General features: G+C 38.9%; 1 protein-coding gene and 1 long non-coding RNA gene across 14 annotated transcripts in view; one reads left to right on the forward strand and one right to left on the reverse strand.

Annotated features, from left to right (window-relative positions):
* ANO3 (anoctamin 3) overlaps positions 1–27770 on the forward strand; it is a 421744-nt gene that overhangs the window by 270554 nt on the left and 123420 nt on the right. For all 9 annotated transcript variants that reach the window (XM_039536552.1, XM_039536545.1, XM_039536546.1 and 6 more), the window contains 3 exons: positions 7427–7633; positions 10726–10797; positions 26981–27117. In XM_039536552.1, the coding sequence (XP_039392486.1) occupies positions 7429–7633; positions 10726–10797; positions 26981–27117 (414 nt within the window). In that variant the 5' untranslated portion in view covers positions 7427–7428. The remainder of the gene's footprint in view (positions 1–7426; positions 7634–10725; positions 10798–26980; positions 27118–27770) is intronic.
* The window catches only part of LOC120404292, a 96052-nt gene that overhangs the window by 20565 nt on the left and 47717 nt on the right, over positions 1–27770 (reverse strand). For 2 of the 5 annotated variants that reach the window (XR_005597913.1, XR_005597914.1), the window contains one exon: positions 3907–4096. The exons of 1 other annotated variant lie outside the window; for it this stretch is intronic. This is a non-coding gene — a long non-coding RNA (uncharacterized LOC120404292). Of the gene's footprint in view, positions 1–1923; positions 2058–3906; positions 4097–27770 lie in introns of those variants that run through there. 2 more of the 5 variants (XR_005597915.1, XR_005597916.1) reach the window with 2 other exon arrangements.

A 27770-nucleotide genomic window follows, 5' to 3' on the forward strand; every position in this document is an offset into this window, starting at 1 on the left:
CAGAGGGGCATTGCTGGCACTTGATGGCATATATCACATTAGTAGATGTGCAGGTGAACGAGCCTCTGATAGTGTGGCTGATGTGATTAGGTCCTATGATGGTGTCCCCTGAATAGCCACACTATCAGAGGCTCGTTCACCTGCACATCTACTAATGTGATATATGCCATCATGTGCCAGCAATGCCCCTCTGCCATGTACGTTGGCCAAACCGGACAGTCACTACGTAAAAAAATAAATGAACACAAATCAGACGTCAAGAATTATAACATTCAAAAACCAGTCGGAGAGCACTTCAATCTCCCTGGTCACTCGATTACAGACCTAAAAGTAGCAATATTACAACAAAAAAACTTCAAAAACGGACTCCAACGAGAGACTGCTGAATTGGAATTAATTTGCAAAATTGACACCATCAAATTAGGTTTGAATAAAGACTGCGAGTGGACGGTCATTACACAAAGTAAAACTATTTTCCCATGTTTATTCCCCCCCTACTGCTCCTCACACCTTCTTGTCAACTGCTGCAAATAGACCATTTTGATTGCCACTACAAGAAGTTTTTTTCTCTCCTGTTGGTAATAGCTCACCTTAACTGATCACTCTTGTTAGAGTGTGTATGGTAACACCCATTGTTTCAGTGTGTGTGTGTATATGTATGTATGTGTGTGTGTATATGTATGTGTATATATATATACACATATATGTATGTGTGTGTGTATATATAAAATATCTTCCTACTGTATTTTCCGCTGCATGCATCCGATGAAATGGGCCTTAGCCCACGAAAGCTTATGCTCAGATAAATTTTTTAGTCTCTATGGTGCCACAAGTACTCCTGTTTTTTTGTTTTTTCTGAATAACTGATAAATCGTGGCCATTGAGACATATTTTCTGAGAGCTAGCACACTGACCCTTTTCTCTATTTTTGAGTTTTAGCTTTGTTTAACTACTTCACTGCTGCTGAATTACCTTCTAGTTAGTACTTCAGGAATGAGGACTTTTTATATTGTTAAAAAGCTTACACTGTGCGTGATCAGTGTTCCTAAACTTTCCTGGATAGGTCAAGGGCAGTATTGCCAGCCTCAAATGTTCAAAAATGATGAATCAGGCTCACCAAAAATCATGAGATTGGCTTTAAAATAATAGATTTGTTGTTGTTTTTATTTGCCTTCTGCTTTTTGAAACTTTAGGGTGCACTGGGGTCACATTTTGAAGCTTTCTCCACAGCCATGAGGGCTAGACACTTCATTTTTCTTTAAGACTGAAGGCTGAAATCATCACAAATTCACTTGACTCCAGGAGCTGGGGCTTTAAGGAAAACAATTATCAGGAGACTCATGACAAAATTATGAGTTGGGAACACTAGTCAAGGGAAGTGTTGTCATATACATTAGGGAAAACAAAACAAAAATATATATAAAAATCCACAGCAGCAAGTCGGAGAGCCCTTGTCAACTGACTTGGACTCATGGGGCTCTCACCCCAGGGCTACAACTAGCAGTGTAAATGTTTCCATTCAGACTGGCACGCAGGCTCTGAGACCCAACCCCCTGCTGGATCTCAGACCCAAGGCTCCAACCCAACTAGGAACATCTACACTGCCATTTTTATCACTGTAACATGCCCAAGAGTCAGCTGACTTGAGCGTTGAGAATTGCTGCCATGTGTGGATTTTGCCGAATTCTGTCATAACCATGAGAATTGGCAATGGCTGCAGGAAGTAACTATTCCAACAGATTTCATACCATTCCATTCAAAACTGTTTCCCTGGTTTTTTTTGTTTTTTTCCTTTTTAAAGCATGCACACAAAAACACACAAACAACCTACTTAAAACAAATACACACCAACAAGAAACCCACCAGAAGACCCAGGAAATTCATCCTTTCTACACAATAGACTTACCAAATGTTTAGTCATTTGGTTTTTGATGACAGGAAGTCTTCTGTTTAAGGTCATGGGCTCTGACTGAAGATATCTGGGTTCTGATTCCTCAGTCTGCCAGATTTCCTGTGAATCTGGGAAAGTCACTTAATCTCTCAACCTCGGTTCCCATCTGTAAAATTGGTATATTAATACTTTCTCCCATTTCATCTTGTCTATTTAGATTTTAAACCTTTCAGTCTCTTAGTATGGCTTTGCACAGTGCCCAGTACAATAGGGCCCTCATCTGTAATACAATCAATAAATAACTTGTAATAGAAAAATTCTTCTTTATTTTGTAAATTCATAAATCTAGTCCCTTTGAAAAGAGAAGTGTAAATTACTTCATAGATTAGAATGACTCCAAATTTGAATTTTGGGTCCTTTCATTTTTAATTAGAGGTGTACCTTATGAAGTATGAGAGCCCTAAAACAATTAAATGCTTTCATATCAGTTTAAAAGTTGTTTATGGTGCATTAGTTGTACCAAATACCAGACTGATCCTGTATACTGTCCAATTCTCTATATGAATCATAGAATCATAGAATCATAGAATTCAAGATCAGAAGGGACCATTATGATCATCTAGTCTGACCTCCTGCAAGATGCAGGCCACATAAGCCGATCCACCCACTCCTTAGCAAGCGACCCCTGCCCCATGCTTCGGAGGAAGGCGAAAAACCTCCAGGGCCATTGCCAATCTTCCCTGGAGGAAAATTCCTTCCCGACCCCAAATATGGCGGTCAGCTGAACCCCGAGCATGCGGGCAAGACTCTCCAGCCAAACCCTCTGGAAAAGGTTATATCATACCATTGACCCATTGTACTATTTACCAGTGTGGCACTTAATTGACCTATTGACTAAGCCCGTTATCCTATCATACCATCTCCTCCATAAACTTATCTAGCTTAATCTTAAAGTCATGGAGGTCCTTCGCCCCCACTGTTTCCCTCGGTAGGCTGTTCCAGTATTGCACTCCCCTGATGGTTAGAAACCTTCGTCTAATTTCAAGCCTGAATTTCCTGACTGACAATTTATATCCGTTTGTCCTCGTGTCCACATTAGCACTGAGCTGAAATAATTCCTCTCCTTCCCTGGTATTTATCCCTCTGATATATTTAAAGAGTGTAATCATATCTCCTCTTATCCTTCTTTTGGTTAAGGAAAACAAACCGAGCTCCTCAAGTCTCCTTTCATACGAAAGGCCTTCCATTCCTCGGATCATTCTAGTGGCCCTTCTTTGTACCTGTTCTAGTTTGAATTCATCCTTCTTAAACATGGGAGACCAAAACTGCACACAATACTCCAAATGAGGTCTCACCAACGCCTTATATAACGGGACTAGCACCTCCTTATCCCTACTAGAAATACCTCGCCTAATGCAACCCAAGACCGCATTAGCTTTTTTAACGGCCACATCACATTGCCTACTCATAGTCATCCTACGATCAACCAGGACTCCAAATCCTTCTCTGATAGGAAATGCGAGGGGACTTTCATCAGACTGACCATAGGAACGTATTGTAGTGTATTGACATCTAATGGACACTTAATGTAACTTCACCATAAGTGTAGCTGAGGCTTGGCCTGATGTGCATAATTAACACATTTCTTATATGCAGTGTTGTAGCCATATTGGTCCCAGGATATTAAAGAGACAAGGTGGGTTAGATGATATTTTTTTATTGGCCAACTTCTGTTGGTGAGCGAGACAAGCTTACACGGAGCTCATTTCTTGGAAGATAGAATTGGAGTGTTATAGTTTTAATAATGCTACGTGAAAGAACCTTAGTTAACGTGGTTCCTAAAGAGCACACCACAGGCTAATGTGTCTTTTGAAGCATTTAAATGTTGACTAAGCTACACTGGCTAGCATACATATATATTATGCAGATAGTATTGCCCACCATCTATATTCCAAGCATTTAAGTATACATGTTAAGCATTAATATGGCAGTTTATAGCTCAAATTGCCCTGTACTTTTATTATAATCCTGTTCGCTTCTGCGAAGTAATCCATAATGCCTTGTATTACTGAAGTAAGCTTTCACCTAAGTAGATAGGGCATGTAATTGTTTCCTCATAGCAAAGAAAAGGAGTTGCCCTCGCAAACCTTTTTATCCTGGTACAGGCCTCGGAGGTGTCTTCATGCCCCTTAGTACCTGGAATGCCTAGGTTCAAACAAAAGAAAGAGGTATACCATGATACCAGAAACAAGGTAAAAACCTGATTAATTGAATCTAGTTTCCTTTCAGATGACACACATTTTAAACAAGTAGGCTATAAAAAGATGGCTTCAGGGATGTAACTTTGGGGAGCACACTTTATACATAAGGTGAATGTAACATAGATGCACGGGACTGCTCTTTGGAGACTGATGTTGTATACAACTTTTTTTCTGTCCATATTAACCAGCCTGATTGACATTGGTTATTTGGTCTCCACAGTATTTCGTAATGAACCAAAGTGTGGCCAAGCAAATGATTGTGCAATTTATCCGCAAGCTGGAATACAGCCTTCATGCTTTTAAGTTTTATATTGGCCATAAAGATCATATTCTGCCCAGTCAGAAGACCAGGACCAGTTCTAGGCACCAGCAAAGTAAGCATGTGCTTGGGGTGGCACATTTCCAGGGGCGGCATTCTGGCCATCCTTTTTTTTTTTTTCCCCCGGAAAAATCCACCAATGTACTGGGGGGGGCGGGAGAAGAGGAAATAATACATGAACATCAAAAAAATCTCCAGTCCAATGGAGGAGAAAATTTCTCCTCCTTTTCAGGTTATCAGCAAATTGCATCTGGAACCAAGCCATGGACAGCCTGAACTGAAGCCCGGGGGGAAAGTGGGGCAATTTGCCCCGGGCCCCACAGGGGTCCCCATGAGAATATAGTATTCTATAGTATTGCAACTTTTTTTTATGGAAGAAGCCCCTGAAATTGCTTTGCACCAGGCCCCCTGAATCCTCTGGGCAGCCCTTGGTGGCATCCATATAGCTAAAGCATTTTGGCAGATCTGGAGACACAAGCAAGACAATGGAATTTATGTATTTGGCTTTCTGTATTCACTCTTTTGCCATAATGTGTGAAGAATGAATTATATCCCAGACTTGGTTTAAAATTAATGAAAATGTTGGATTTAAGTCTTATTAAAATGCTAATGAATCTTAATCTGATTGAGAATGCTCTATTCGTTCTTATATTGCATTTAAAATGTATAGACAAGCTTTACAGTATCTGAAATATTTAAGGAGTTTTACAGTGTCTGGGATGTATGGTGAGTGCAGATTATCATTATTAAAGTGGAGTCTTCATTGAGTTGTTTAATTATGGTAACTGCATGTGGTATCTGTTTACAAGCATATATGCATTTCCAACTTAATGCTGGAAAAACTCAAACCTTTAGAATGGCTTTAAAGTGTCAGTCGTCTGAGGACCTGTCACATTGAGCAAATCATTTTTGGAGGGAGAGTGTAAAATAAAATGAGTAAAAACAAAAGGTCTATATCTTCTGTTGGGAAATAATAATTTGTCATGCTCTTCTCAGAGTGCACTAGTCATGCCACCAAAGTGTGCTTTGAAAAGTGAATTACTGTTAACTGGAGTGGCATAAGGCCACCTGACTTACATGTTTAGAATCTCATACTGCATTTTAACAAAAGTGCTGTGCAGTTGATTCATCATCAGAGCTATTACATCACTCAACAATCTCATACTGTGATATTTCAGTAAAGAAAAAATGCAGCAAGCAAGCTTTGGAGGGAAGAATTTGGGTCAGTAGGATAGATAAGTTTTCTTGCTGTATTTTCTAAAGCTTATTTAACGTTTCCTAATTACTAACTCTCACAGCAAGTTGATAAACTTATCTAGTATATTTCCTGATAAATAGGAATGAAGTGTTTAGGGCTTTTAAGAGCAAATGGCACACTAATAAATTGCAGAGTAGGGCTTTATTGAATATGCTTTGCTCTTCTGAGGAGAAGCAAAAAGCCTGACCACTAAACAGCTAAGCTAAAAGTCACAGAGATATAAAGCATAAAGAGTATGTGTTGAAGGACTACATTTGATTTTTTTTATTTAGCATCTCTAAATACCTCAGTGTTGAAAGTTTCATATACTGACAGAAAACACTCTCTAAATTGTTGAACATATTGTGAAACAACTTTCACATCCGTGTATAAGGACTAAAGAGATGGACACTGAGTAGGGCAGTACATTTGTTAGTTGGATTCTGATTACATGTGCTTTGGAGAACTGTTTGCCAGTCCAAAGCACTCGACTCCAGTAAATGCACCTTAATGATTCATGCCCGATGTAAAGCATACAAGACTACAGGAAAGCAAACAAGAAAAGAAAGATGTTGTCACTGAGCAGTGCGTATGAATTGCATTATTTTATTGTTGTAATCCTGTCTCAATTCATCCTTTTCTAACAGTTTGTTCTTACCCTCATTCATTATGTTACATCTTAATTCTGGATGATAAATTCTTGAGGCCATGGACCATATCTAAACTTCGCTCTGTGAGGTGCTTAGCATACCCTTTGGCCTAGAATAAATAACTCCATGTCTTCCCAATATTCCCCTGCATAATGGTGGTAGTGAGATCTGCTGACCTTCCTAGGTAGATAGGGGAAGTGTGTGTGTGTGTGTGTGTGTGTGTGTGTGTGTGTGTGTGTGAGAGAGAGAGACAGACACACACACACACGGAGGGGGTGATTTTGTCAAAGTCAGAGATTTATTTTTTTAATAGCTTGATGTGACTCATCTGTCATTCTCTATGACAAGTTCAGTGCCCACTCAGGAAGTTTGTTTTGGGAGCTTTATGTCTGTATATTGTTTTTGTTCATATCTTGCATTCTGACTTTCTGGTGTGTTCCAAAGACACTAAGATATTGGAGTTGTGGCTCAGAGAGGTCTTTTCCTTTGTGGCTAGTAGCTGCCTTCAAAACTGAAAAACCCACTCTTCTGGATGAGAAGGCCTTCTTATATAGACATAAAGTGGCAACCTTTTATGCCTCCTGCAGTTGTGGAAAATTTGTACTTTAAATTCCAAAGGAAAGTCAGAAGACTTGCACCTCTCAATTAATTTTCACTTTTAGTCAGATTCTTAGAGGAGCAAAAATGCAGTTTTGACCTACATTTCACCTGCAGGTATCAGAATGCTAATACAACTTTTGCAGGTTTGAACCTATGAAAAAGAAATTCCCTGCCTGAAAATATAGTCTCTGTACCTTCATTTACTCATTTATCATGGAGGTACAAAAATACTTCTGCCTGCTTCACAGGGGTGTTGTGATGTTCAATTAACACTTGGAAAGCACTTTGATATTTATGGATGAAAAATTCTATATGGTAGAACAGTATAAAATATTGAAAAGTTACTTAGTCAGTAGATAAAAAATATTCTTGAAACTTCCTAATTCAATCCAGATGGTTACCTTTCTCTTTTTTAAAAAACACACAATACTGAATAGCTTCTGATTCTGTATATTTTGGATGTTTCAGGTATGAACACAAGCAGGAGTGAGACAGTGAAAGAGCCTCCATTGAAGCCCTCTAGAAGATCCATGCCATGCTTAGCACAGAGCCAAACACACCCTCACAGTTTGAGCAAACATTCTTCATTTCTTCAGCCAAACAGGTTCCAGCCACAGGCTCGGCCTCTGAGTGCAGGCACTTCAACAGCTACAGTCAATGTAGTGTCAGAACGAGGTGAGTAGTTGTCCTTTATTTATACCATTGTCCATCCAATATGTTTTTTTCCTAAACTCTGAAGTGCCTGAGTTTGTAATGCCTATTTTGGGGAAAATTTGTGAAATAATAAAATACAATAACTTGATCTTGAAAGGTTTCAGAGTAGCAGCCGTGTTAGTCTGTATCCGCAAAAAGAACAGAAGTATTTGTTACTCTTTTGATCTTGAAAAGTTTCCATAATTCTGGAGATGCTTACAGAAAATGATAAGTGTAAGTGCTGTTGTTGGGTTTTTTTAAGACTTCACAATACTTAGATGAATAACTGTAGTATCTGTGCTCCTGTGTAACTTATTTAATATTTAAAGAATGCCTGGAAATTATTTCATTAAGGAGATCTTAGAAAAATAGAGGCAGCTGCTCCTTGATCATGAGTTATGGTTTTTACAATACATACTGAAAATATTGTGTGAAATCCTGGCCCCAGTAAAGGTAATGGTGAAGTTCCTATGGACTTCAGTGTGCCCTGGATTTCACCCAATGTATTTATAGTATGTAATCTAAATATATATCTGTACCTTAGAGTAAATGCACCAGATTAGAAATGTCATGACCCTTGACAATGGCAAACCTGTAAATAGGGAGGACAATGGATATCTCCAGTCTTCTACCCAACACTGGCTCCACACAGAGCCCCCCAAAAAAGAGCCCCATTGGAATAAATGGGACTCCATAAAGGCATATGGGTCAGCATGTACATAGCAGGATTGAGGTCTTGGCTTTTATCTGAATTTATTGTGTTTTGTCACCATTTCCAGAATCATTAAGTTTAGAAGCTGCTAATTGATAGTGATTTAAGAGCATAATGGAAGATGCATGTATTTATTCACAAACTGATGCAGATTTTATCTGCTCATGCAATGTATGTTTCGTCTATGGTGGTGTTTGTATATACTACATTGAGAATTTCCAGGTTCACATTTGGCCTGCTTGCCAGCTGCTTTTAAATTTTCTGTTTGTACGCGACTTAGGTGTGCTCTTATAATTCCTCTCCTTCCTTGTTGTTTATTCCCCTCAAATACTTGTGGGAGCTAATCCTGTTCTCCAAGTCTGGTTTGTGATGTGAGGTTTAAATCAATCTTCCATGTCACAAGCTCAAATCCAGCTTGGCAAAAACCTATAAAATGACTTTAAAATATTTCAATTAGCAACATAAGTCAGAGACAGTGCATGTCACTGTCACAGGGTGACTGGCCCTTTAAAAGAGAGATGGGCCCAGCCTGTAACTAATCAACTGCCTTCCAGCTGAGGCTGTGGACCTAGAGGTCAGTTTGATAGCCTGAAGACTACCTGGTCCTATAAGCTTGTGAGAACTCAGTTGAGCTAGAGACCTGCAGGGATCAGCTAGGTTCTTTCCAGGGGTGGAAGTAACTTAAAGGACTTACCAGTATGCCAGAGTCCTGAGCAGGGGCATGGCCTCAACTGGAAGAGGTGGGGCCTTTCAAGATTTAAAGGCCCCAGGGCTCTGGCTGTGGCTAGGAGCCCCAGGTCCTTTAAATCACCCCGGAGCTACCAGCTGCAGAGGCGGCTGGGAGCCCCGGGGCTCGGGCGAATTAAAGGGCCTGGGGCTCTGGCCGCTGCAGAGCTCCGGGCCCTTTAAATCCCTGTGGGAGCCTGGCTACTGGCAGGGCCGCCCAGAGAATTCCGGGCGCCTGGGGTCTTCGGCAGCGGGGGGCCCTTCCGTTCTGGGACCCGCCGCCGAACTGTCCCGGAGACCCGCGGCGGGGCCCCCCCGCTGCCGAAGTGCAGCCCATTCTTCGGCGGTAATTCGGCGGTGGGAGGCCCCGCCGCGGGTCTTCGGGGCACTTTGGCGGCGGGTCCTGGAACGGAAGAGCCCCCCGCCACCGAATTACCGCCGAAGACCGAGCTGAACTTCGGCGGCAGGTCCCGCTTCGGTGGTAATTCGGCGGCGGGCGGGTCCTTCCTCCCCGGAGCGGAAGGACCCCCCCGCAGGCGAAGACCAGAAGCGAAGAAGCTCCTGTGCCCAGCCCCGCAAGAGTTTTCCAGGCCCCCCGGAGCGAGTGAGGGACCCCGCTCCAGGGGCCCCGAAAAACTCTCGTGGAGGCCCCTGCTGGGCCTGAGGCCTGGGGCAAATTGCCCCTCTTCCCCCCCCCCCCCGGGTGGCCCTGGCTACTGGAGCTCCAGTGGGGATTTAAAGGGACCGGGGATCCCCGCAGTGGCCGGAGCACTGGGCCATTTAAATCCCCTCCCAAGCCTGGCTGCTGGAGCTCTGGCGGTGCTTTAAAGGGCCCAGGGCTCCCAGCAACGGCTGGAGCCCTGGGCCCTTTAAATCACTGCCGCGGAAGCCGGTCCAGTCCAGCACAGTGTACTGGCTCTTGCCGGTATGCCGTAGCGGACCAGACCAGCTTGCTTTCACCTCTGGTTCTTTCACCCACTATAGGAGCCTAGCTATTTGACTTGCAGGCAGATGGGCTGGGGAATGAGATCAGGGATCAATAGGCTATTGCATGGTTGGTTCTGGCATGTGAGAGGTAAGAGGAAAGCCTTTGCTGGGAACTGCCATAGCAGTATTTTGCCTTCATTTTTGTTTAACCAATAAACTCAGGCCTGAGGCAAGAGCTCGAAACACTATCTGATATGGGATGTCCTCCCTGGACTGGTGAGACAGCCCATGAGTTAACATGTAGTAGTGCCATGCCTATGTGAAATTCCAAAGAAACAGAGTCTTTACCAGCAGAATTGGGCAAATGATTACAACAATTATTCATTGAATAATTAGCAGTATTTGAAAAATATTGCAAAAACTATCAGATAAAGAATTTGACCAGCTTTTATTACCAAACTGTGAACCATTCTCCTCCAAATGTGATAATAGCTGAATATTTTTAACATGAGTTCAAGCTTCAGCAGGAAGAGAATCACAGGCACTGATAATTCAATGATGCTCTGTTATCACTTGCAGAAAATGTTCTACAAAGTTTATCAGTACGTTTAATGCTTTGCTTTGGCTATTCTGAGTGTATAGCTGCCAGAAATTTTCTCTGTTTGCAACACAAAAAGATTACATTGATGGAATCTTACATTTATTTCAGCTAAAGTGATGGAGACTCTGGAAAACAACTTACTCAAGTTGTCTAATACAGAATACAGTGATCCATTTTTAGGTGAGTTTCTTTGTTATCTCAAGTGGCAGTTACTTTTAAATTTTGTTTTTCTTGTTTAACTCTCTCAGCTGAAACCTCCATTCTTGAAACTGAACTTCCAATTTTTGTGTGAAAAGGCAGACCTTGATAAGTTAAAACAACATCATATAGGGACTGTTTTCAAAATGTTGGATAGGCTTTTTTGTTCATTAAAAATTCATGTATACATGTTGACAACTTCTGTTTGTAGTCAAAGTACATTGACATTTCCTCCTTTTATTCACCCCAAAAGAGTATATTAATTATAATATCAGAGGGGATTGGAGTTGGAAATAGATACCAAACTTGCAAAAATAAAATCTGCAAAATAACAGATTACATAACAAATATTGACTCTGCAAGGAAACAGACACACAGGATATATGAACATACATTTTTAATTTGCTTCATGGAAAACTTTGAAATATTTTCAGTAAGATGAGAGAGTTGCTGATGGTAGAGAACTGACTATATGGTTTCATGTAGATCTCAAAAGAATTAATAGAAATTCCATAAAGCTTTCTAGTCCTAACTTCCCTCCTCTCTTCTGGTGTTTTAAATGGGCCTCTATTAATTTTTCCTTTGCCAATTTGGAAAGCACTTTCATGGAATGTCTAGAGAATGTAAATGTATAGATTTTTCCACACTCTTATCAGATACTTTTAAATATTGTGAAGATATTTTTCATACTCATGAAAATAACCTTTTTCTATCACTGTAGTTTATAATATGACCTCTCAGAAGTTTACAATTTAGTTTCCTTGTTACTATTTCTTATTTTTCACATGCAATGATATGTTTTAGGATGGCTCATGAATGCTGCAGAGACTTTTTTAAAGAAAAGAATTATACTTATGTTCTAGAGAAAACACACACACACACACACACACACACACATATATATATATATATATATATATATATATATATATAAAATTTGCAAAACTGCAATAATTTTTCAGAAAATTGTTATATTTGGGGCATATTTGTCCTAGTAATGATGTCACTTAAATCTTTTTGAAGATCAAAGAATATCAGGGAGAAGTCAGTCCTAGACATCTTATGTGCACCTACAAAAAGAGTGTACATGCACACACAAATAGTAACTGTGTAAAATTATGCATTGATGTACACAACACAGGTAGCTGTACACGCAATTATCTGTGAGCACAAGCACATGTATTTTGTGGATGTAGCTTAAGCAACTATTAAAACTTTTATTGGTCACATTCAATATGATGACTAAAAATAGCAGTTTCATACTCCCACAACAGATAAGTCTTCATGTACATGCCTGTTGTTTATTTTCAGTTAGAGGCATTTCTATAATTATCAACCAAATATTTCAGCATTGATTTCTCTCATTGCCCTGAATATAGTATTTAGGAAGGTAGGTGGGTCTTTATGGTGAAAAAGGGCAAGTGGCAATCACAATGGGAGTGTTGGTTTATTAGTGTATCTGAATTGCTATCTGTAAATATTCCAAAATCATAACTCGGGCTGAAAAATTGAGATCGGCTTAAAATTCATTATTTGATTTTGTTTTAATAGTATGCCCATGGGCTCTGCTGAGATCCTGGGACTTTGCTGCTTCTTGATTTCGGGGTGGGGGGGGGAATACATGGTGGCATTTCCATAATACCACCTACTTTATGGTATCAAAATAAGATGTCACTTACAGTGAGCTGTGCTGATCTGAGACCCTCTCTGGCCTTTTATACATGACGGATGAAATAGTTAACACTGTTGACATTTGTTATCACTGAACATCTGAGGTTAAACCTCACTGAGATGGATGAGACAACCAGCATCCACTGAGGACCCACCTTGTCCTTGCACATTCTGTGCCATTTAACTTCTGGATTGCTGTACTATCTGCTCAGTAAACAGTACCTGCTCAGCTTCTTCAGAAGTTGATTCTTATGGCTCATCTATACATTTTCAGGTTCTTTTAGTATATTGATTTAAATTTACTGAAATATGCTATATCAATGTAAGCATCTTTATACCAGTATAGCTGCGTCCACCCTAGGGGAATTGCATCTTTTTCTAAATAGATATAGTTTAATTAGTACAAAAACTGTGTGCAGACCAGCCCTTAGTGGAAAGAATTAAAGGGTTGGTTACTGGGGATTAAGTTGTTGTTGTGATATTGCCCAGCATCACAGGTGAGATGCCCCTGTGGTCAGCAGAACTGCTTACACACTCTGGACTAAAATGTGCCTTCAGTTACATTGGACTAAATCCAGGGTTACTCCATGGAATTGCTTCGGCTTTACAGCAATGTAACTGAGAGTAGAGTGTTGTATTTGCTTTGTTCAAGCAAGAAGAAAGTGATATAAATGGAAAATAAAATCCAAAAATAAACAGTGAAAATTATTTAAAAATAGAAATCAAGCTTTCAGGTTTGTTTACCAAAGGACACCAGATAAATCCAAAGTGTGACTAAAAATAAAAACTGAAGTAACCAATATGTTTTAAAATGCTGTTTGCCTACTGATCTCTTTGCAATCTTACTTAATGATAGGTAACTTAAGAGTCCATTTTTCCTTTTCATTCTGAACAGCAGCAAGCAGAAGGATCTTGCTTTTAAAGTGTTGATCTTTAAACAAGTGAGGAGGACAAAGCACTATTAAATGCTTTAGTCAGTGTTAGTACATTTTGATGTAGCCTGCATAATGCACTTGATTAATGGGCTTCATTTCCTCAGTGAACCTCTTACAACTGCCCCATGAGAACACTAAAGATGCAGCTGAAATTAAGTAAGTGTGGTAAATTTTTAATTAGGCAGCAGAGTGTGGTAAATTTTTAATTAGGTAGCATCATAGCTGCTTTTTTAAGATGTATCCTTCTGTGTGGTGTTTTCTTTAGTTTGAGTGGTAGCTATGAACACATGAGAGAAGAATTAAGGTTCTGATCCAAAGGTCACCTGGAGTCAATGGAAAGACTCCTATTGACTTCATTGGGCTTTGGATAAAGCTCTACATTTGTTGCAGGTATAGGGAACCTTCTGGTTGGGGGTACCAAACCAGGTACTTCAACACTGAGGGCAGGGTTATGCAGTACCTCATCTTTAGGTCTCTGGCATGGTATTTTCCCTAATGCCTCAGTCAGTATACAGAGTCTGAGGATCCTTATGTTAATGGGGGAGACAGGAGCTTGCAGAGCATAAAGCTTAGAGATCTGACTAACCCTCCATTCCTCATAGAGCTGTTAGTCTGACCCTCAAACTTTAGCACTGTTTCTCCTCAGTCTGCCACTCATTCATCTTATTGTTCCTGGCTTTTGATTATTCAGAGTCTCTGGGGCCTTATCTAGCCTCCAGTGATCTCTTTCTGAAGAGGAAGACTCACAACTAAGGGGTCAGTACAGCAGTTAGCAAGTGTGAGGATTGTTACATTTTGCAAACTGGCCACAAACGCATAGGAAACTGATCAATGGTGAGGATTAAACCTAGGATGATGAGCACTCAAAATACTGCCATCTTCCACTAGAGTGATAGGTGCAATTCATCTATCTGTGAGCTGGTAGTACCTCTGATGTCTGATTCTAAAGGAGATGTTATCATTTGAGCATTAAACCAGTCTTTTTATATGTGTGTGCAAACAATTTTGTGCACAATCTAAAAGAAATTGAAAAAAAATGAGGATAGGAAGCATTCTCATTCCTGTAGTATTTATTTTCCATATTGTAAGAATAAATATTTTAAAAAAATGCTGCATAATAAACAAAGTATAGGCAAAATTGAAAGTATAGATTTCCTCTAGAACAATTGCATGTGAAACAGGGAAGTTGAAAGTTGCAAGAACACACTGATGTTATTCCATTACAAAACACTACTCCCGCATTAAACATTCTCGGATAGATTTTCAAAGTCATTCTAAGGGGGCTTAGGCACCCACTGGTTCAGAATGGGAATTGGGCACTTAACTACAGTTTGTGCCTTTGAAAATCAAACCCTCTGTGGGTATTTGTTTGGGGAAAGAAGTATATGTCTAGGATTCCCTTCTAGTTACTTTTTGCCATCTTTTTTCCCCCCATAAAGACATGGCCCATAAGGCCCTTTACTTTATATTGGGCTTGTTCCTCAGATGGATTTGATTGGTATATCTTTACTGACTTCTTTAAGTGAACTCAAACATGACTTCAATAGAGCTAACAGTGATTTACACCAGCCGAGGATCTGGCCCATTTGTCTTGTATCACAAGGCGTTGGGGAAAGCAATGCAAAATTTAATTTAATGAAAATAAGCCATGTCCAGTGAGCTGAGCCAACTAAATGTAGAAAGTCACATAAACAAGAAATGTTTTTAGTTCTAGAACCATTAGAAATGTAGCCACACTAATCTGTTGATTGAGTCCTTCACAGTGTTGGGATATAATCAAGCATTATATCATCTTTAGATTTCAGACAAGGTGTGGAATTGCTTGATAAAAAAGCATACTAATGCACAAGGGTGAAGTAAAATAATCCATCTGGGAGTTAATCAAGGAAGGGTTGCACATATATACAGTCTCATAAAGGAAATTATTTTCAGTATTAAAGATCACGCAGCTGGATTCATTAATGGGAGTTAGGTAATTAAAGGGAAACTTTTTAAGAATTATTTTTCAGTTTAATTTTGAATCTGTGTTGGAATCTGCTCTTCTGGGGATTTCAACTAGGGACTTCTGGCTCCAAAGCAAGGATGCTGATAGTTGAAGTAATATTGAATTTCCATAAATAGTCACCCAAATATCCTCTTCTCAGCTTCTGTAGCATTTAGATAGCAGTAGTTATTACATAACATGTTTTGTAATTTCTAATGGGCTGATGAGAGCTGGCAAAATTAATGTTAATTAGCTTGTTTTAATAAGCTTCTTACCATTGCACTAAAAACTGTAGCACACATGAGTAAAGTTTTAATTGTGTTGTTTATGTAGCTGCTCTGTCCTGAATACTAAATCACTTCCACTCCTACTCTGCCCTTTATTTATATGCATTGCCTTCAGTTATAACCACTACAGGACAAATGCTCTCCTCCACCGCATGGTGCGGAGCAAAGAGAACTGAATAGGGTGCATAGGCACCAAACCACACAGAAAAGGAAAAACAATAACTTCACTGCACCTGGTGTGCTTTCCTTGGGAGCTCCTCTGTGTTTGGGACACGGTATTTGAGGGCATAAGAACAGTGGCAGGATTGGACTACTGTGGAACAAGGAAACATTTGATACATGGCACACTTTGTTCGCCAGTCAACTTCCCAGATGTACTGAACATTGGCATTAATGCTGCCTGCTTGCTTTTTTTTCTTTCTCCTTGGAAAGATTTAATGTGCACTCTTTCAAAAATCGAGGGCCTTATTTATGATGGTAGGTAGGTTCCCAGTGGGATTTTCAAAAGCATTTTGGCACCTAATCTGCTTAGGTATTAGTAGGATTTTCAAAAGCATCTGCATCCTTTGACACCTAAATACCTTTCGTAAATCTAGCTCTGAGTCTCATTGCTTATCTAGAGGCCAGTTTTACCACTCTTACTTATTGTAAGTAGCACTTTAATCAATAACTCCTCTATGGATTGTAACTGGGACTGAGGCTTTGTCTATACTGGCACTTTCACCGTTAAAACTTTTGTCACTCAGGGTGAAAAAAACACCCCCCTGAATGACAAAAGTTTTAGTGATTGAAAAGTGCCGGTGTGGATAGCCCTTTGTCAGTGGGAGCCACGCTCCCGCAACAAAGCTACCACCCTTCGTTGAGGGTGGCTTTATTTTGTCACTGTCTCTCCTGGCAATAAATAGCAGCCACACAACACCTTACGATGTTTTTGTAAGGATTGCAGAGTAGACCTAACCTAAGATTCTGTGCAACATGAGTAAGGGTTGCAGAAATCTGCCACTTAATTTCATATATTTTGATACAGTTATAGCAGTGCAAAAGCTGTGTGCCTGCTGAACTGAGTGAGTGAAAGATGCAATGGGACACTAAATTAGAAGCTATTTTATCACCCAGCAACATCACCATTTGCAGTACAGTTGGATAAATACAGCACAAAAGTCTCTGAATTTGCCTCAGCTGTCCTTCCCCCCCCCTCCCCAGCCCCCAGTTGTGACATGATTCTATGGATTTTGAAGAGATCAGGTTTTATTCTCACATGGAAAGCAAATGATCATAAGTTCAAGCACTCAGAGCCCATTTGAAACTCTCCATCCAAGTGTTTGTGCAAGTAGTGGTATATTTTATGGAAGGCTGTTTGACACAGCAGAGTGTCCTCAATAGAGCCTCCAAAAAACACAATTAAATGAGCCACACAAAGAATCTGACCTCACTTTTTTTGTAACTATTGACCATATAGCTGCACACAGTTACTTTGTGTCAATGACAATTAGAAGACCTATACATACAGTGCACTTGGTGTATTTTATTTGGGCTGGGAAATTGTTCAACATCTCTCACTAGAGACTCAGACAAGTATCTGACTGCACTCTTCTCACCTACGATCATGCTTGGGTGACACACCTTTACATTTGTCAGTGGGATCAAAAGAAAATTGCATTTAAACTCTGCACTCAATGTGCTTCTGGGCAATAATCGTAGACTAATTTTTTTCCCAGGAAGATGACTTGGTCAAAGCTTTTGTCGTACAGAAAGAAAGATGCAAACCCTTCTAAAATTCCTTAATCCTGTTAACCTTGTATGTCTACCTAAACTCTTACCTTCTCCCTGAGAGATTCAAACCCACATTGGCTTCTTTCAGACCCTCCTTGTGATGATATTCTTGACTCGACCATTCTTACTCATGTTGTTGAGTAGTACTTTACTCAGGCAAGTCCCATTAAAGTAATTTGAAATGGTGGTAGAAACCTCCCTATAAGAATTATGTTTATTTACTCAAGGAACAGAAATAATACCATGTGACAATTGTGACTAGTGACAACTAACCAACACAGCTCAAAGTTTGTATGCAGAGTATAAAATAGTGACAGAATTATTTGTGACCAATCTAGGGAATAAAAATCTTACCAAAAATTGTTTTAAATTAAAAGTAACCTTTAAGAAACAACAATCTACTTGTGAAAGTTCCTGATCAGGGAAAGAGGCAAACTTAATTTAATTCTTCAGTTACTACAAATTATTACCTCTAATAGGTTGAAAACAGAATTTGGTAATTAAGGCTATAATATAATTGCATTCTTCATGATAAGACATCACAAAAGACCTAAGGTACAACCTTGATGGATCAATTTTCAATATTTAGATACTTTTTAAGAATATGTAATCTTTCAATCTTTATGGAAGTTTATGGCAATGTCCTCATTAGTCTCCAACAGCTCACCACTGCCTGCCCCCTGCCAGAACCTTTCCTGGATGCAGCCTGCTTTTCACTGGGGCATGTAGCTACACATACCCTACATGCTGCTGCCAGTGGTGTGCAGAGTAGCCTTAGGGTTGAATTTCCAAAAGCACCTAAATTATTTTAAGTCCCAATTTCAGAAGTGACTTGGGACATAGGAGCTGCCTGTCATTTCAAGTCAATGGGAGTTAGTCTCCTAAGTGCCTAAATAATTTCTGGAGTTGCAATTTTAGGATACTAAATCACTATTCAGGCACTTTTTAAATGTTAATTTCTCTGTGCCTGGGTTCCCTATCTGTAAATGAGGATAATTATACCTTGTTAACTTGCATGGGTATTGTGAAGATAAGTACATTTAAAAATTTGTGAACTGCTCAAATATTGCAGTGATGAGCACCATTGAAAATCTGATGAGGTAATTAATAATTCTATATTCAGTGCAGAGTATAGATGCTACTCTGTAAATATAGCATGGAGCTGCTGCACTTTTAATGATAAGCTTTAAAAAAAAAAAAGACCCACTCAGTGAACATTGTCCCATGCTGAATGAGGTAAGGGTCCTGCTGAAAAAATAACATGATCGTGTCATTAAAGACCGTATCATAACGCATATGCACAAAGGGACAGAATTCAGGTTGTATAGGCATCCATAAGTCTTGCATTTCCTAACTTTTGAGTGTTTGACTCTGCAAACTTAATGTTTAACAGATTTTAATTGATATATTTGTCTGAATGTCCCATGCTGATGTTCCTTTTCTATTCAGGTTATCAACAAAACATGCATATTTTAGGACTGAAAATTCCATTTAAACAAATGGCCTGCTAATGAAGGGTCAAGTTATGATCTCAATGGAATTCTCACCTGACTAGGAACTATTGCAGGGGTTCTCTGACTTCACTGCACCACAACCCCCTTCTGATGATTTAAAAAAAAAAAATTGATGACCCGCTCCGGGCAGGGTGGGCCAAAGCTGAAGCTCAAGGACTTCAGCCCCAGGCAGGGGGCTCACAACCTGAATCCTGCCACCCAGGGATGAAGCTCTTGGTTTTTGGCTTTGGCCCTGGGTAGTGGGGCTCAGACTTCAGCCCTGGGCCCCAGCAAGTCTAAGCCAGCCCTGGTGACCCCATTCAAAGGGGGTTGCTACCCACTTTGGGGTCCTGAGCCACAGTTTGAGAACTGCTGAACTATAGGATCCAGCCTTAAATTTATAGACTGAAGTAACTGCATAGAGTTAAGGATTGAGACTATCTAGTGATGAGAAAATCCCTTAGGCACCCCACTACTTTATTTAATGGCAGTTTTTTAAATTAAATTTCCTTGTCAATGTGCTATGTCTTGTTTAAAACAAAAACCATACAGTATTCTACACAATAATAGTAAAAAAAAAAAAAAATCAGCAATATTATGTAAGATGTAAAAATGGGAGCCGCAATATGTCAATATTTTCTTAAACAAGAGGTGCACGGGTGGTTATTTTAGGCATTATTAAATGTGAAATGGCTCCCATAGCCAGAGACTCATAAACTTTAAGGTCAGAAGGTACCATTGTGATCATCTAGTCTGATCCCCTGCAAGTTGCAGGCTATAGAAGCTCACTCACCCACTCCTGTAATAGACCCCTAACCTCTGGCTGAGTTACTGAAGTCCTCAAATCATGATTTAAAGACTTCAAGTTACAGAGAATTCACCATTTACACCAGTTTAAACCTGCAAGTGACCCATGTCCCATGTTGCAGAGGAAAATGACCCTACCCCCCAAGGGTGTCTGCCAATCTGACCCAGAGGAAAATTCCTTCTTGACTGCAAATATGGCAGTTAGTTAGACCCTGAGCATGTGGGCAAGATCCACCAGGCAGATACTACAGAGAATTCTTTCCCAGATAACTTGGAGCCTTCCCCATCTAGTGTCCCGTCTCCTGCTATCCAGAAGACACATACTGTACTAACATGGCCAAACCTTGGTGGGGAAACTTGTGTCCAAATTATATACTGAGTACTTTCAGGCATTACCAGACAAAGGCTTCCTAGAATTAAAAAGTCTGGTCAACAGTTTTTAATCTCTTACATTCCTTCAGTGTGAATTTCACAATGATCTATTTAGATTTTGATCTATTTCTATTTAGAGTTTGCTTATGCTCAAAGGCTAGATGCCTTCTATGATGTGTAAGCACTGAAATCACTGGTCACATTTTTATGTGACTGAGAAGACAAAACAAAGCAGCATATTAACCAAACTCCTAAGTTTCTGATCAATTCTGAAGGAGAAGTCTACCATCCTCTTGAGTGATGCCTGGAACTCCTTTAAATCACTTTCACTGCTGAGTGTGGAATGCGGGGCCAAGTGCATATCATGTGCTGGCCCATCTACCAGGTATAGCATTCTGAAATACTAATAATCATTTTAGATACCTAATTTCATTAAAGTCAAATCCTTTCCCCCATTGCCTTCAGTAGGAATATGAGTTAGTCCTAACTTTAAAAGTAAAAGTCATTATTTTTTTATTTTTTTTTGCTTGCTAAAATTATCAATGTATTTGGTTTTCTTTGAAATACCACTTTTTTATTTTATTTTATTTTTTTGCTTTCTTCATGCTGCTACCTTAATTTCCCAGGACTAGAAAAATTTAACTGGTACAATATAGAAATTTTCCCTCAGCAATAGTATAATTTACAGATATTAATGAGCATAACAGCTTATTTATCCACCTGCATGGCTACCATACTGCTTTTGGGCCTTCAGAGTACTATAATCACACAATCAATCAAGGCTAATGAAGTTTTAAATAAAACTTGTTAAGTGACTTCTGTTAAAAAATGATTTAGCAATTAAAATAATCTCAATGTAATTTACGCGGTTACTTAACAAAAACGTTTAACTTTTTATATTGGAAATAAAGATTTCCCACTAATTATGTTAATTGCTGAAAATAACATTACAATAACTGTCATTTTGTTCTTAATAGATGCCAGTCTTGCAAACATACATGCTCTTACTTTAAGCATATGAATAATCTCAAACTTTAAAGTAAATTAAAGTTAAGTATTTGCACATGTGTTTCAAGGATCAAAACCTAAGCCTTTCTGCTTTCTTTTGGTCATATTCTGGGAATTCACATGAACACCCCAAATAAGGGAGAATGGATGTGCTGTTTAAAGCAGTGATAATGGGTTCCTGTATTTTGTCTCTGAAAAGGCCTGAAGGAGCAGCCCACACATCATACCTTCAGGAGTCCAAAGAATCTATGTAGGGAAGAAATATGCTTAGGAGTCATTTCCAGAACAAATAATATAAACATAAATATAATGATCCTGTCCTCAGAACTCCGGTCCAAAATGCTGACTGAATTCAGTGGATTATTCCTGATTTATACCAACGAGATAACAGAATCTCTGTCTAAGATTCATTTGCGGAGTGCTTGCTGAGAGGCTATAAGTAACTCCGGTCCAAAATGCTGACTGAATTCAGTGGATTATTCCTGATTTATACCAACGAGATAACAGAATCTCTGTCTAAGATTCATTTGCGGAGTGCTTGCTGAGAGGCTATAAGTTTTGAAGGGATGCGCGGAACAAGAGCAGACACCCACTTCTGTGAGAGCTTATGTCCAAATAAATGTGTTAGTCTCTAAGGTGCCACAAGGACTCCTCATTGTTTTTGCTGATACGGACTAATCTGGCTACCACTCTGAAACCTGTTACTGTAATGTGTCACCACTGAAGTTTATGTGTTCGTTTTTTTTTAAGAAGGGCCTTCACAATCTGGCATTTGTTTTGGCAGTTTTGAATTGGACATTATAACAGGGAAGAAGTAGCATAAGTGCCTCAATGGATAGATATTGAAATTGTTTTACCAACACAATGTTTCATTATATTAGGGAATTGCAACTTGCCCTTCCTACCGCCACAAATGTAGTTTGAAGTAATTTTGCCACTAAAATATTTTATTTCTTCAAATGAAGTTTTCAAAGACCTTCTTTCAAATAATTTTTCTTTTGCAATGCCTTACTGTAATGAAGTCTTAAGTGGACTCTCTACTATTATGTTAAAGTAAAGAACAAGTGTTAAATTATGCATGCTCAGTTGGTATATTTAAACGCATATGGGCAGATTCTCAGCTGGTGTCAAACTGTGTAAGCAGATGGAACTATGCAACTGAGAATCTGATCCATTTGCTGAAATTCTGAATTGAAATAAAAAAAATGAAAGCACATTTAAAAATGTCTTTAACAAGGCATATAAACTCTTTGAGACACATGAGGGGAAACCTCTTTCACTGGCATTACCCTGTCCCATGTTTGTCTCTCAAAATAGCTGTGGGACAGGAGACACTATTGCTAAAGAGGAGCCAGTTGTCTTGGAGGTGTGGTCTGAAGTTTGCAAAGAAGCCTATTCTGAAGTTCCTGGCTTTAAGCCAGATTCTCAAGTTCCATAAGCATGGTGCTCTGGAACCAGGCCAGCTTTTGGTGGCTCTCCAAGATCCAGAAGAGCAAGGCCAGTTGAGAGATGTAGTCAACCATGACAGCTATACCAGTAGTCATAGCTTGTGGCAAGTTGTGATGGCAAAATAAGGGGATGAAATAAACAGTAAATTTCCTACAAGGTGGGGAGAGAGCATGAAGGAGCAGGCTGTTCTGATGGTTATTCCTTGAAGCTGCAGGCAAATAAAGCCTCTTTTTGCTTTGTAATCATTTTAGGATAGATGCTTCCAAAGAGAATGTGAACCAATCTGGGACTGAGTGTTCCTTTTGCTGCCTTTTTGGATAGGCTGAATTTAAAAAAAAATCCCCAGACAATTAAACTTTTTAGCCATAAATTCCAGGGATGTCTCTTCTTTGTTTGGTCTTTGGCAGTTCCAAATTGCAGTTCAATGTTTACTTGCTTTTGTATTTTATAGTCTAAATTGTGGTGGAGAAAGATGACAGAAGATAGGTGCTGGTATAAATGGAAAAATATTAGGTTTCAAAGTTTTAAAATCAAAACCTACTGAAAATAGCTTTTTAAAATTTCATTATTATCTATGACATTCTCTATTGGTGAAGCTGGATGCTGCTGTGATGGGAACTTTCAAGATTATGTTTGAACTGAAATGGCCCAAGACAATTAATTTTATCTTTGGACTTGGACGGAAACTCCACTTATGGAGGATGATGAAGAAAAATCATTAATAGAATGAGAGAGAAGTTAATTTCCTATAAGAAGAAGAAAAAATACTGAATGGTGGAGAATACCTCTCTCCATTAAAAATACATATTTGCAGAAAACTGGCATGAATAACACTAGTCATTAATTGAATGTTTCAATTCAGGTGACTAATCTTGTGTACCTTGTCAATAGTATCTGAAACCTCTGAATAAGAGTAGCTACTGTATTCTCTTGAGGTAACTTTGGACATGATTCAATAACACACTGAACATTTTCACATCAGACCACTCAACCTATGAAAAAATAACTTTTGATCAGAGACTCTGGCATGGAAAAATGATGATATTGGTTGAACTCATCTCCTTATGATTATACCTAATACATTACTTCATGATCTTTCAAATTAGCATATACTGTACAAGCACTGAATTGGGTCAGCTTTTCTACTTGGTGTTTAGATGGGCATACCCCTTCTTACACTAAAGTCTTAAGAATAACGATGAGTCACAAATATATACAGATGCTCTTTTAAAATTCAGGATAGCATTCCCTGCCTTCCCTTCTGCTGTGCTCCACCTCCCCATTACCTTTTACAGAACACTGTATGATTTTTTTGGGGGGGGTGTATGTATGTATGAAACAATTACAGTCAAAACATATACAAACCTTTTTTTCTTTTCTGTTAAAAGCCTGTTTTACTTCTAAATTTCTTGATCTTTCTGGTAGCATGACTAAACGTTGCTGCTAAAGCCTTTCTTGTATCTGTATTTCAAATGCGATGATAGGGAATATCTTCTTTCAGAGCACATGTGATATGAATAAGAGGTAGTATCCTTGGTCAGCTAAAATGACTTAATACACAGTAGTAATGGTACATTCAGCAAATGAGGAGAGACACTTCAGAACCTTAATTAAAAGTTATCACTTTTGGCAAAACTTGTTAAAGTCCTGCAATTCACATAGGGTCTGATCCTGCAAAACTTCCTCCATGTGAGAAGCCTTTACTTATGCAAGTAGTCCTTCTGGAGTTAATGGAACGATTCATGTGCAAGAGTTGTAGGATCATGGCTCTTTTTTTTTCTTTTGTGATTCATAGCCTTTATTCCATGAATTTCATCTTGTGAGGTGCTTAACGATTTCAGTTGCCATCAACTTCAGTTGAAGGTGCTCAGCACCTCCCAGGATTGAGCTCTATCTGCACTGTCGTTTCAGAATCCTAAACATTATAACTCTTTCCCAAACCCTCGACGACTTGTTGATTCATTCCCTTTGTCCATCTTTTAACCATATTCTTACCACTATTCATTTTTTGTTGCTCTTTATTATGTCTCTTCTAAATACTATCCTCCCCTCATGGTTTGAGATGTCTTTTCTGTCTTGAAATGGGTTTTATTATGACCTATTGGTTACTACTTGTTTAGATTTTGTTCATATAAAGTTATTAGAGTTACACTGTTACCTGGCACACTGGATCAAAGGTTCTATATAAATAGAAAGGACATAATGGTAAGTTTACATAGTAAAAATCACAGAGAGAAATCTGGAGTATCGTGGTCTTAACAATTAAGTGGCACATTCATCTGACTTTAACAAATGATTACTACAGATCTATTTTAGTTTATAGCAGGATCTGAGTTACTGAGTGCTCGTTATGTGTAATTGTGGTGATAATTAAATTAACAAATAAACAATTATCCATGAAACTCCTAATTTAATAATGTATCTCAATGTTTATAGGCTGCATAAAATAACCATGGTCAATTTTTTTTTCCTATAAGATTTACTCTGTGGAATTCAAGTGCTCACGTATACATTAAATGAAAAATACTATATTTCGGCAGCTGTGATTCTAAGCAAACAAAATTCAAGGTTATCGTTCCCTCCGCATCCATTACTTGTTCTTGAGAGCATATTTAAGGTTTAAAATTACTGGGTTTAAATGGTATTCCGAGTTACTCTGAATTTTCACAAGTTGTGAAAGCTGAAATGAGAACTTGGCTCACTGTATGTAGTGGTAACTGTCTTAAAATATGTCTATATATCTGCAATATGGCTGAATTGCAATTGCAATAGGAACAATTTCTTTGTTCCCCTTTTCTTTTAAAAATTCACAAAAGTAAGGTATCTCCTAACATATATGCATATAATAATGTCATTGATGCGATGGGGAAAGTAATTTTTATCCATTTTAATATCCTTACTTTCTAGGTACCGAAGTACTCTGTATATATCACAAATATTTAATACTTTCTTCTCACAAATCCCTCGAAGTAGGGAAGGGTTAGCTCAATTTTAGAGGTGGGGAACTGAAGCAGAGATTAAGTTGCATAAGGAGTCTGTGGTAAAACCAGTTACTAAACAAAAGTCTCCTGAATCTCAGTTCAGTCACTTTTAATCACAAAACTGTCCTTCTGCCCACTTGTAACATTCAAACTGGATGGGCAACATGCACTGGAGTGGTCCCAAATATATTTACAATTCAAACTGGAGGTAATCAGAAAAGCCCTAGAAAAAGACTGTCAGAATTGTTGCCCTTCTCCCTTCCCTCCTTTGGATGCACTTTCTTATGAAAGAAAGGTACAATGATATTTATATTTTAGCTCTTCAGAGCAAGGTCTGTCTTTTTGCTCTGTGTTTTTACAGTGCCTAGCAGAATGGGTTCCTGATGTTGGCTGGGGTGCTACCATAATACAAGTGATAACAATAATCAACACTTAAGTAGTGCTTTACATGTTTCAACTGCTGTACAGACGTTAACCCTCACAATATCTCTGTGGGTTACTTACAATAAGCATGCTCCCTGTATAATTGATTGGGTGTGGGGAGGCAGAAATGCATCTTGCCCAAGGCTACCCAGCAAAACCTCTGGTACAGCTAATATTAGAACTCAAGCTCCGACTCTCGTCTTTCATTTAATTCCTCTAGAAAGCCACTCAGGGTGGTACGAGGTAGCAGGAGACCTGCAAGGGGGGAAGGCTTGTCAGGCTGGGGAGTGGGCCCTCCTCTGTCCAAAGCTATTTTATGTTTATGAAGAAATTTGAGTACTGGGTAACCGCAATCGAGATACACTTAGAGCCAAATCTATGAAGTGCTGAGCACCTCCTGCAACATGCCAAATATCTTCAGTTCCCATTGACTACAGCTGAGGGATCTAAATAGCTCCTAACATTAAATTAAGGAAAATAGCATATTATACTCATTTTACAGATGGTGGAAAGAGGCACAGTGTGTTAATGTGTTGCCCAATGTCTCACAGAAGGCCTATGGCAGAACTGGGAATAGAATCCAGGTCTTCTCACTTTCATGAGACCACATGGTATGTGTGTTGCACACCAAATTGGAAGTGTCAAGTCCAAACTTTGTAGAGTTATATAAAAGCACAAAAGCCTCTGAACATGACTGGTTGTTTTTTTTGAACAGCTGAAATCATGCTTTTTCACTCTGATAACTCCAATGCTGCAGAACAGATTTTATGTAAACTCTAATAAACCAAAAAGCTTCACATCTAAACTGAGACCAAGCATGATAAAATTTCAGATCAAAAGTTTGTTGTAGGGAAGGGGGCAATATTATAAGCCACAAATGAGGGTGCTAAAAGGGAATGTTCTTATCTCAAGTACATCTATAATATAACGACAAGTATGTCTCCATTATAATCTCAAACTGTTTTGTTTTGTTTTCCATGAGATATAGGAAAAGACAAAGATACATATACAGATGATTCAGAACATGGGAATTATGATTCTCGCACAGATCAGTCACTGCTTATTCAAAACACAGTTACCAGACAGAAACCAGAACCTCGGATTAAGTCATCTTTGAAGGTAATGGACCACAGTACTTATTAAATTATATGAATTGTCGTAATGTGGTTAAATTCTGAAAAATATAATTTTACCTTAAGGGAATGATTGTTACAGCTGGATTTAAAAATAAATAAATATGAGGTTCTCCATAGAATTAAGGGCAACACTGGGATACCAAACAATAAAGGCTCAAGTGAGCAATACAAATAAGGCCAGAAGTGCTCTCAAGATTTCAGAGCATGAAATCCCCAACAGATGTTGTGCAAGAATGTCTCAGAGAATTAAAATCAGGCATCCCCACAGAAAGAGAAGTAAAAGACTTCAATATTCTGATGAGCATGACCTACAATAACATTAGCAGGAGTTCCCTATAGAAATAAAGGCACAAGTAAACCAAAAATAAATAAAGACAACCATTATACTGAAAGGACTAAGATTGTATCTTTATGACCCACAAAAATAAGAGCCAGGAGTCTTCTAAAAATTTAAAGGCTGGAATAATGTATAGGATTAAGGGCATATGAACCACAATGTATAGAGAAGTAAAGTCAGTTGTGTGCATCCCAGTGAATTAGTAGTAGGTGTGTTCAGAAGCTTAATTGCAGTAAATTAAAAGTCGAGTGATCTAGAAAAATAAGGGAAAAAAATCCTCCTCCAAATATCAGTTTTAG

This window comes from Mauremys reevesii, linkage group 4, assembly GCF_016161935.1.
Source record: "Mauremys reevesii isolate NIE-2019 linkage group 4, ASM1616193v1, whole genome shotgun sequence".
Taxonomy (NCBI): domain Eukaryota; kingdom Metazoa; phylum Chordata; order Testudines; family Geoemydidae; genus Mauremys; species Mauremys reevesii.